The sequence below is a fragment of the Morone saxatilis genome, unplaced genomic scaffold, assembly GCF_004916995.1.
Source record: "Morone saxatilis isolate NCDOM2014 unplaced genomic scaffold, NCSU_SB_2.0 Contig23, whole genome shotgun sequence".
Classification (NCBI taxonomy): domain Eukaryota; kingdom Metazoa; phylum Chordata; class Actinopteri; family Moronidae; genus Morone; species Morone saxatilis.
In genome coordinates this window covers 24,471,966-24,484,060 of record NW_023339796.1, presented here as the reverse complement: position 1 = coordinate 24,484,060, position 12,095 = coordinate 24,471,966, and the positions used below count along the sequence as shown (strand labels likewise).

General features: G+C 38.8%; 1 protein-coding gene across 1 annotated transcript in view; it reads right to left on the bottom strand.

Moving 5' to 3' along the window:
* Nucleotides 1-7,654: 7,654 nt before the first annotated feature.
* Nucleotides 7,655-12,095, bottom strand: part of LOC118334939 (tiggy-winkle hedgehog protein-like) — a 4,701-nt gene continuing 260 nt past the window's right edge. The window contains 3 exon segments of the mRNA XM_035671042.1: nucleotides 7,655-8,328; nucleotides 10,098-10,359; nucleotides 12,054-12,095. The exon segment at nucleotides 12,054-12,095 is cut by the window's right edge and continues 102 nt beyond it. Coding sequence (XP_035526935.1) covers nucleotides 7,655-8,328; nucleotides 10,098-10,359; nucleotides 12,054-12,095 — 978 coding nt within the window.

The following is a 12,095-nucleotide window of genomic DNA, read 5'->3' as shown; positions in this document are numbered from 1 at the left end:
ACTGTTGGGTCTCTGTAAATGTTATAAGGAGTATGGTCTAGACCTGCTCTATTTGAAAAGTGTCCTGAGATAACTTCTGCTATGAATTGGCGCTATACAAATAAAATTGAATTGAAAATTTAATTAATGGAAGGATAGAAGGGGGAAGGGGAAAGGGGGCTACCCCAGGTCAAATAATAAATCAATTAGAATGTCCTACTTCATGTAAAAACAACAAGAGAGGTTAATGTAAGTGATGGCTTACTCAAGCCAGGGATTTTTATGGAAGCTAACATGTATCCTGGGGATATCCATATCCATGGCACTGTGGTCTGACTTCTATCCAATTTGGATGAGCTCAGTTTTGCTCAGTGTGAGTCCCTAACTGTCCATGCTCAGTATGTACAGTTACTAGATATGTACACATACCTGCACACATTCTGTGCTAACAACTCCAGTCAGAAGTAACATTTGAATGTTTTCTGATCAAAAATCCAGCTGCCCTGATTGTGGAAAACATCCAATCCTTGTATTTGTTGATGGAATGCTGCCATCTAGTGTTCAGAGAGAAGCTGCAACAACCAGGGAGGGAATAAGGATTTGGGGATGATCTGGTTTATAGTTGCTGCACTATGTTCGTTAGCTCACTGAGTCAGCAAAATTATTACAAACATGCTGTCTTGTCAGCAACTCATCTGATATAAACTAATGCATGTAATACCATTAGGAGCACTAGGAGGAGCCAGAGAACCCAGATTTTTTCACAGATTATCTGTCTCATGTACTACTGTCAGGATATAGTGAAGGTTTATGCAAATAGCAATATGACAAAATGTTGTTTCAAATGAAGGATAGTGTTGTCATTTGGAGAATTGTTGTTTGGTATTCGATTTATATTTTGTCATTTAGATTTACAGTCATATTTTCCAAGAATGCATTAAAATTCTACATTCTCTCTGATATGTGTGCCAAAGATATATAGATAGAGTTTTTAGAGACAGAGAAAACACAGGTGTTAGAATGATACTAATTAAGGTTCTATTCCATTTAGTCACCTTTCCAGTGAGCCAACATGCACGATAGCAGCACCCTGACTCTGTTTGACCTGAATGTAATGGAACAGATGAGTTCAAATATACCCCCTTAAAGTGGACAACCCATGGACATTTCTCTAGATCTTGCCCTGTAAACGCGATAGGAAACTCATATATACAACCATTATACAACAAACATTAAAATATCTTCATTATCAGTATCTTCTTTGTTCTAAGAGGGAGATGAAGATCAGAATTTACATATGTAATATCTCTTCCTCTGTTGTGCCAGGACATGGTAATTCTCTATTTCAAATTAATTTAATTCAATTTCTGTATACTGTATAATTTCTGGTGTAATTCATTGAACAGACAGAAGAGAGCACCAAACACAAAAAAAAAGGATTAAATGATTTCCCCTCAGGTTAAATGTTCAGAGCACTACAGTCCATTTCAAAATCGTATCATATGGTCCACATAGCAAAATTTGTGACATACAATCCATATGTGAGCCAGATCTGGTAGCCACATTTGCCTATGACATAGCCATATCTCAGCTCTCTATCTGGCTCTATACTGGAGGTTAAAGCACTTTTATGGATGATTTACAAGTGTTCAGTGTTCTGGCCTTGTGTTTACTAGCTGAATGTTCCCCTTTAAAAGTCCAGGTGAAATGACCCCTTAAGATTGCTTGATTAGTCATATTGTACCCTTATTTAAAAAGGAGCAATATGTAAAGCTGACAGCAGGTAATTAAAATGGGTACTGCAGTCTAAATTCAAGTTGTCTCCCCTGGGTTGCCAGGTTAAGGACACTGAACCTACAGCACAAGACTTTCTCTCTCTAGATCATCAGGGCATCAAAACATACATTTAAAAGACATTACTCCCCTGCTGCCAAAACAGCAACTCCTCCGACACAGACAGCCCCCGCCCCCCGCCTCCACAGCCCTTACCCACCTCTCCAACCCTGCCACCTGGAGACTAATATTGACAGAGGGATCGGTGTCAGCAGCAACATCTGATCATATATACACCTTATACACTTTAATTAAAAAACATGTCCACAAAAATATTTGATCATGTAATTGTACCGCTTTGTATGTAAGTGAGATCGGGCCTCGATCAGTAGATTGGAGCATGAGTCATGGGACAAACACCCAACAGAGGCACTCCACACTGAATTCTATCGAAAAAAAAATTTAATGTTCAAAGAAAATAATAAAATAACGCCTGCAGAGCTGAACTTGGGACATTTTTCCATTATCATTCAACATCCAGAAACAGGCATTAACATTTTGAACACACCAAAGCACTAAAAAGCCAATAATTGAATCACCACTGATTCCAAACACCACAACAAAATTAAATACATAATTAAACCAAAAGATCTATATTTAGAACATTGAATAAATGAAACAAAAGTAGACTAAATCGTTATTTGATTGTAAATAAATAATTTAAATGGTCTGAATATCTCCACTGTGTCAGAGATATAACAATAATAAACAGATAAAAATGAACAAAGGATGATCCTGATCAAATACCAGCTCAGTAAACCAACCAGCCACAGACACTGAAAACACAGACGTTGCTGCCCAGAGGAGTGTGTGTGCTCACTGTTCAACAGGAGAAACAGAAACAGAGATGCACTTCCTCTTCTCTCTACTGACAGATTTCATCATCAATCCTCCTGAAAGGACGACAGCTCCTTTAGCAGCATCATGTGTTAGCCTGCCACAGCCTGAGGGACTCACAACCACCCATAGATAATTGAGAAATAGTATTAAATTACAAATATTGTAATTTTTTGGGGGGTTGTTTTTTATGTAATGTATGGATATACAGCCGGTGAATCACAGAAAAGAAACTTTTCTCACTGTTTCACAGTGGTTACGTTAAACATCCGCACACACGCTGCAGCACCCTGAGCTAAACAGCATGTGAATAAAGATAAATAACATTATCTGAAGCTCTGTGCTCACCTGATCAGGAGGAAATGAGCCAAGTCCACATCCGTTTTCAAATCCTCTCTGGTACGAAGCTGTCTCCATCTTTCAACTGTATCTCAACATTTACCCGTGTATTAGCACGTCTCTGTCATGGAGCTCTGTAGACAGATGCAGAGGCTGTTTAGGTCGGACAGACACCAGCATTATCTCTGCTGATCCACTGATTGCTGCCATGGCTGCAGTTTGCTGTGTTCACGCGGAAATAAAGTCCATACCTGGCAACCCGCTGTGTCCAACCCGGAGCAATCACACAGTCCAACACATACACAGAAACTCTGCACCGGAATGTCATTTTAAAATGAGAATATACAGCCTGTAATATTATTGTCAGAGAAGACAATACTTTAACATGTTTCCTTAATGTCTGATGACATATCATTGTAATTTTAATGTTTTAATACACTGATCAGCCATAACATTATGATGGTTATCTGGTTATCATGGCACCTGTCAGTGGATGGTATATATCAGGGAGAAAGTGAACATTAGGCCTGTTCTGTGTGTGAGTGTATCAGGCAGCAACTGCAGGAGGTGTACAGAAAGTCACAGAAATGTTTGCATCCTGTTAGATCATCTTTAAACTACCTGTAGTCTGCAGACCATGTTCAGATATGTAAAATAAACTTTATTATTATTATTTTCAACCACTCAAGATCTGTTTGTTAACAGATTAAACCTATAGTGCACAACATTAAACAGCTACAATCTAGAGTTACATATTAAAATCACACAGAAGATTAGGAAAACGTGGTGTTTGTTGTCAAAACTAAGAGCCAATCAGCTCCTTGATCAGGCTACAGCAGGCATTTCCCATCATGCACTTGGTCCTGCAGTCATTGGAGAACTCTGCGGCTGCCAATCTCACAAGGTTATCGTTGCCCATTTGTGCATGACGTCAGAGCAAGTCAGCATCAAGTCGGACACAAATTTACCAGAATGCACTGATCACAGGTGGTCGATTCTGCACAGGCCTGGCTCATCTCGAACCTCGGCCTATTTTGTCCTTAAAAAAACCGGCAGCGTGAGGATTTAAGCGACTTTGACAAGGGCCATATTGTGATGGTTAGACAACTGGGTCAGAGCATCTCCAAAACTGCAGCTCTTGCAGTGCATTGCAGTTTGTTGGTATGGGGTTGCATAACACCAGGTTGTAATGATCGGTGTATGTATTCAAATAATTCAATTAATATAAATTAAATATGATATATATATATATATATAATCTAAAAATATTATACACAGAAAATAAAATTTCTGTGGGCAGCCATAAAATACATACACCAATCAGCTGTGTAAATTAAGAAGGAAAATTAAGTGATGAAAATAAATTACATTAAGAAAAGAAATTATATGCAAAATATTTAAATTAATATATACAAAAATTTATTTAAAAAATGTGAAGACAAATGAAAATGTTTATCACTATTCTTTCATATTTCCACATTTATATTCTTATAATTTTTTTACAGATGTATTCATTTTTATGGCCCTCCTAACTTGCAATAACTTACAAAATGCTGTCCACTTTCCACTGTCTCTCTCCTTTTCTCTTGACTTAAAATTTGCAATTTCACTTCAAGTGTAGCTAACCTCAGCTCTTAAAAACTCCAAAAAAAACAGTGATGCATGGCTCAAACAATGAGATACTTTCTTACCTTTGAGGAATGTTTGCATAACTAAACTGCATAATGCTCCTGAGCAGGCACTACTCTTACCTTACAGTCCAAAATCTGCTCAAATGTGATCAACATTGTATTTATCTGTGTAATCATACAGAGCATTAAATATGCTGATGATATATCAATGTTTAATAGGCCTCGAGTCGGTTATATATAATACATTTAGGGAGATTGAGCTGTGGGCTGTCTGCCTGCGAGGCCATACCCAGATGAAGCAATCATTGCCAAATGTTTCCTCAGGCCACTGCGTAATTTAAGGTCAACATCCAGTGTATAAAAAATATAATTTATTAATGTCATACTTTATATCCATCCATGAAAATATAATTGGCCTTAACAGTTGGTTATAACAATCAAATTAACTTGCATTCATTCACGAGACCTAAATACATGAAATCACCCAGCATTGGCTAAATTAATATTTTCACATAGACCATTAACAACCATTCTATCAGTACTACAGAAAATAATAAATAAATATAATTTATAACCATCTCTCTTTCACACACACATATATAGTATCTGTATATTTATATATATATATATTAATTTTTAAAGGCTTAGGGGGATTTCAGTGTTAAGGGTTCCAGTGACTTTGACAACAAAAATGAAAACACTTTGTCCTTTTCCAATCCAGAGATATCATACATCATAAAGACAAATACATAGGGACTCCAAATAACCAGTTAGGGTCTGTCTGTGTCACTCACTGAATTTACCCACAAATTGTTAGAGCAACATACTTATGTTGAAGGAAGACTCCAAGAGAGCAGAGATAGGTCCAGGGCATGTTTAGCCTGGCTTAGCACAAATACTGGAAGCAGGGGGAAATTGCTAGCATGCCTTTCTGTAACTTCAAAACAGTTTTCAACCCCTTTTCTATGGTAATAATATTCCAAAGGGTAGTAACTTTTTGACATATTTCTATGTAACTAATAGATGCAGCAAAAATACAGGATGTGATTCTGCAATAGAAAAGACATTATGTATTTTTATTGATCAGAACCTTTCATTCAAATCACACAGTGAAAACCTTTTTACCAAGATGAGCTTAACTTAAATTGGGTTTATTTTTCAGGTATAAATCCCTCCAGGCCAGAATGCTTTATGGAACCTTTTTGGATTACGGTGATCTGCTCTAATTGAATGCACCAGACCACCAGAAGAAGTTGGATCAATATGGCCTACGTTCTCACAATACCCTACAGATGTGGTGCCCAGAGTTAGAATAGAACTTGACAAAAATGCTTTTAAATATGCAGCCCCCTCTTCCTGGAATAATGTATAGAAGAAACTGACATTTTTAGAGCTTATAACTAAGGGGAAATTTAAGTCCATTTTAAAGGATCAAGAATGTATACACATATATGTTTGTAATCTAATACAATCCCCAGTATCTTACATTACAACAGCCCATTTGATATGGTTGCTGTATAATGGATTTTCTTTTTTTCCCTTCCTCATATGGGTTCCCAAAATCTTAGAGTTGCCATCTATTGCATTAGTAAAAACCTAAATGAATATTGTCACTCAGAACTTTGGACTGCTCACTAATCACACTAATGGGGAACACAGCTAGATACAGGACAGGATTAATGTGATGACCACCAAGTCCACTGTTACTGGGTTAGGGGGAGAAAAACCACATGCATTTCATTCCAGATGGGATCAAAATCACTGATCAGAGAGAGTCTAGATTTACAACAGTTTATGGCCACCCTACTATTAGGATATGGCCACTAAAATGCAATATGCAATTGCACGCAGCTGATGTTGCCCAAGAACTAGTATAGCTTACTGCCAGAAAAGCTACAATTAGTACCCTTATACGATATGTGAGCTAACTACCACCGGAACCACATTAAATGGTAAATGGTATATGGACCTGGCTGTACTTGTATTAGCGCCTTTCTAGTCTTCCGACAGCTCAAAGCGCTTTTAGCACTACGTGCCCACATTCACACCAGTGAGGTGGCAAAGTCCCATCAAAGCAGAAACCTAACTCATTCATACAGCATTCATAGCGACATTCACCCACATTCACACGCAGCCGATGCTATGCATCGGGAGGCGAATTTGGGGTTCAGTATCTGCTGCAAGGATACTTCCGACCAGCGTGGCCAGAGGAAGCCGGGATGAACCAACAAAACCTTCAGATTGGGGGACGACCGGCTCATGCCTGCTGAGCCACAGCCACACATTATTCATTTAGAAATAATTACTGTATTTAAAACACAACTTTGCAGTTGTTGGAGGGCATATGATTTAACTTTTGATGGGGGTAGCCTAGCCCCTCTCACTGCTTTAAGTCTATCTGCTAAGCTAGGGCAAGACCTTGGATTCTGCACATTTCATTGAACATGCCCACAGAGAGGAGATTAATATGGATTTTCTCATCTGATGGCATGACAACAAAAACAAAGATCTCCCAAACGTTTTTAATTCCTTAAAAGTCCAGTGTGTAGGATTCAGTGGCATTCAGTGGTGTAGTTGCTGATTACAACACCCTCGCCTCAACCTCCTATTCCAAACATGTTGGTGTTCTACTATAATCACCACTATGGTGGCTGCAAACTCCCAAAAAATATGAAAAGGTCTTAATAGAATGGTAAATTTCTAGTCTTTCGACCACTCAAAGTGCTTTTACACTATGTGCCACATTCGCCCTCACATTCTCCCTTTCACAGACATTCACACAATGATTGCAAAGCCCATCGGATAGAAACTAACTAATTCAGACACACACCGATGACACACCATTGGGAGCAATTTGGGGTTAGGTATTTGGTTGTGTGCAACAAACCATCTGACGCAGTCATGTTAGGTTCTACGTGCTTTGCAGGGACACACACAAATAAATGTTTTAATACTTGGCCTTGGGAAAGGGTTGGGTGAAAAACTTGATTGTTTTGCTCCAGCAATGTACAGTCTATTAAAGCATACAGTATATCTCAGCTTTGTGGGTGAAAAGAGCTGCTGTCCAGAAGCCAACCTCCCACATGGTAGAGGAGCTCTGGATACCAGTGGACACCATCCGCTTGGTGCACACTGTTGAGTTGTTTCACCATCCCAACTAGTGATAAGAATGAGTGCCACTGTCGTACCGGTGCAAAAACCCAGTGTGCAAGGTCATGATCCTCAACCACTGCATAGCAGGATGCCAAAACATGGTCAACTATGATGGTTCCATGAGATGTTACAGGTGCATAAGACCCTTCAAAATGCTCCACATAAGTTCTTGTAACTCTTGCAGGGATGAGGTGGTCCAACTGGTCATTCCCAACAGCAAGAAGCCGCTGACCTGGTTTCACATAACTGGCGAACACAGCCCTAATGTCACTGCTGTTGGTGTCATTGTTGTTTATAACAAAGACAAGGTGAGCTGGAGTCAGTGTCAGTCTGCGGCGTGGCTTGCTGGTCTCCAGGACATGGAACTTTCGTTTAATCTGTCGTTCCTGGTCCATGAACATGAGAAAATCACTGGAAACAAGATTTCCTTGTTGGTCAGCGGCTAGCACCTTGTCCCCCACCTGGAGCTCCTTCAGTGGTTTAGTCCTTCCATCTGCCAGGATTACCATGGACAAACCAGGGAAGCACCCTCCAGACTTAGCTGCCACAGAGTTTTCTGTGAGACCCATAACAGTATTACATGTTGGAGTTTAATTTAGTAAGAACTATGAATGGGTTGAATTAATGGGTGAAAACAGCAGCATTCTTAAAACAAACTAGTTTCGTACAAAGTGGTCATAGTCAGACTATGTTTATAGGGAAAGTTAGTGTTCTAAATGGCCACACTCGAAGGAGGGGCAAACTCATCTGTAGACATATTTGTTTTTTGTTCATTTCTATGTGTAGATGCAGTGGAGAATGCCTTATAAATGATTTCCCACCTCTGCACATCTGGCGTCACTGTCTGAAATGGGCCTGAATGTCAATTTTGGAAATTTACAAAAATTGTTAGGTACAGCTTGCTCTGATGTAAATAAGGTATGGAAAGAGGGCGTTTCAGATGCTATTTTAGGATCCAACAAGTACTCTGGATTTTGTGGGCTTTATCAAATAGCACCAGTTGTTGTATTCGAATAAGGTGATCCAACATTTTTGTTGTGTTGCTATGTAGCTGTTGCCATGTGTGACTATGTCTCTAATCATGGACAAAAACTGAAGAAAATTGACCAAAGAGCACATAAAATAAACAATTTCTGGGTTAGGGCTTTATACCCCAACCCATGTCACTCCCAACTTGTCAAATAATGGCATTTGGTCAGTAGGTAATCCTCTTGCGTCAACTCTGGATGCTCACCGTAGAAAAGAGGTAACTTAGTATTAAGAAAGATAAAATCTGCATATGGAGGTGGTGTGGTGGATGGATGGCCCAAACCAACACAGGAGACCGCTGTTTATGTCCAACCTGACATGACTTATGGGGTGCCGTTTGTAAAGCGGCTCACGCTGAAAATAACAGCAACATTTTGTCACATTTAGCTTCAAACAATGTTTAAAAAACTGGTATGAATTTTTGAGGGGGTCACTTTTTTGCACATTTACACACAATATTTTGTCAACTTAGAGATATTTTAAATAGTTAAATCCAAATATTATGTTACACCTTAAATGTTTAATGTTAAATGTTAAATCTAAATGCTAAATCTAAATTAAATCTAAATCTAGAATCTTAAATTTAAATCTAAATCTTAAATGTTAAATTAATGTTTCGGGTGAAAATTAAATATTACTAAATATGCAAATTCAAAATACCGGTAACCGGGAAGACCAAAATAAAAGCTCGAGGAGGTCAGTGTGTGTTTGTAGTGTCAAATAACGAATGAAAAAACCACCATGCAATCCGGGGGAATGGACTCCTTGGACATGAGTTATCGTGATAATAATACCTATAAATAATAAACACGTTTTGGAGAAACTTTATTTGAAGGAGTAGCTTTGAGTTTTAGATGTCAGGCGGCGGGGTAGGCTGTTGCTGGCCTTTATGGCAAGGCGAACATGACAGATCAGTCAAATGTGAGCTCGTGGCTGGCTTAGTGGCTATGTCATAAGTCCCGCACCCTTCATAAAAGTGACACTAAAAACTCAAAGTACTCTTCAAATAAAGTTTCTCCAAACGTGTTTATTATTTTATGTTTCTGTAGAAACAAGGTGGTTCTACATGGTAGCCTCCACGGAAGGTGACCAGCGGTATCTGTAAACAAAAAACTGGTCCAAAGAGGGGCACTTACACTGTCATATTTAAAGTGGAGGGCCACTGACCAAGCAGCAGTATTTGACGAGTTGGAAGAGTAATTAAGTAAGAGAACGTATTGCATATACACATACAAAATGGCCCTGAAGACTGCCCTCTGAGTTTAATGTAATGACATGAAGATATAGTCCACCCACCTGCTTTCACAGAGCAGTGGATGTGGGCTTTGGACTCATAGTAGACCCAGTCAAAGCCTGCCTCCACAGCCAGCCTGGACAGCATGCCGTACTTGCTCTTGTCCCGGTCTGAGGTAGTGATGTCCACTGCACGGCCCTCATAGTGCAAAGAGTCCTCAGAATGATGGCCGTCCTCGTCCCAACCCTCTGTGACCCGGAGTTTAACCCCAGGCCACTGATTCATGACAGAAATAGCCAAAGAGTTCAGTTTGTCCTTACACCTCTGAAAAAAGGAGAGACGTCATATTCAGATCATCAACATTAACTGGTATATTAGTTTTCTAAACTGGAATTACTGTGGAAAAACTGTGATCAATTAACACTTGGTCCGCAGTATAAATTACTTACTTCCAAACTTGTTAAACACATTGACTACAAATTTGGTCTTATTTTCATAATTTGTAATAACATTATTTGTTTTATTTGATTACTTGATATCATTACCTTGGTGGAGGTAATGACAGAGTTCATATTTCTAGTGCCGTTTGTGAGTTTGTCTTCAAACTACAAAAAAACTACCGGCCTGATTTTTATTGAAACATGGTGGCAGTTCGCCCGGTCACACTAGTTCTTGCTAAAAAACGAAAATATGTGAAAAGATTTGAGGAGAAAAATAGTTGCAATGCAGTAACAGAATCTTGATTTCATACTTGATTAGCACTGCCTAGTTTAACAGTTTGATCTGAGCGTTGGACGGACTCACTGAGAATGACCTGTCAACTTGCTTTAGGTATTATTTGACTCTAAATGGGACAATCATTTACTAAATGAAGATCATGCTGTATGGAAGAAGGCTTTAAATTAGAGATTGAGACCATACACTCATAAGGAAACTGTTTACTGAGCTTATAAATCAAGTGAGGAAGTCAGGTCATTTCTTCATAAGACTGCATTGAAATTCTTTTTTGCAGCCCGTGGAGCTGCCTCCTGCTGGTTATTAGAAAGAATGTAGGTTTAAGACACTTCCATGTTGGCATTACTTCACAGGCTCAGAAGATCTGTCCACTATATATACTCAGTCAGTGGGTGTGCCATGACCAAAACATATAACATATTGTTTTCTGGAGTAATCTGAAATTTGGGATTTTCCAAATTTGTTGTAATTAATGTGAATGGTGTGCAGATTTGCATATCATAGAAAACTGTACTATTGGCCTTGGTGACAGTGCTCTCTGTGGGCCTTTCTCAAGTCAGAAATCTCCACTTCAGTAGCATTTCTGTTCTGGAAATGTATCTAAAAAAATGCATTTTAAATTAGATAATGTATAATTAGCATATTTAAATATACAATTTCTTTTTACCCCTTTTTCTTTCATTTTGCTTGAAAAAGCCCCCAAATTAAGATATTTGAACTCAAAAACATTATTGTAGCACATTAGTTAGAAATATCTAAAGGTGGTATTAAAAATCAATATATTTTTTTTCCAAATCTTCAGACACTTTCCCAAATACATGTCTTTTTTTTAATTGAACTTAAACCTATCACTGAGTCCTGTTTGGAATGTGGGAGGAAACCAGAGTATACGTGAAAAGTTAGGGATGATAACACTTTAACCACTTTAACAAAACGGACAAACAAAAACTAAATTCTTCTCATACGCTCTGCGCGCGCTGCATACAAACGAACCAGGCTGTGCACAAATGAGAGGGAATTGAAAAGTTACTAGACTGTGTCCTCTGACATACTCAGAATTCACTGATAGTTACATAACGGTAAAGAGTAGCACACTGGGCCACTTATTGACAAGATATTTTATCGATGTCGGCTGGAGCCAACTGAAGATGTACACACATCATCGGACAGAGACCAATGCGCTCTTGTGCCGCTTCACATCCGACTGCCATTCACCAGTTCCACATTATTACCACTAAATCAATTCCCAACAAAATGACACAGGCTAAAATATTGCTTCCTACCTGCGTCATGAGCCGGTCTGCGTTGGTGTTCTCCTCATCCTT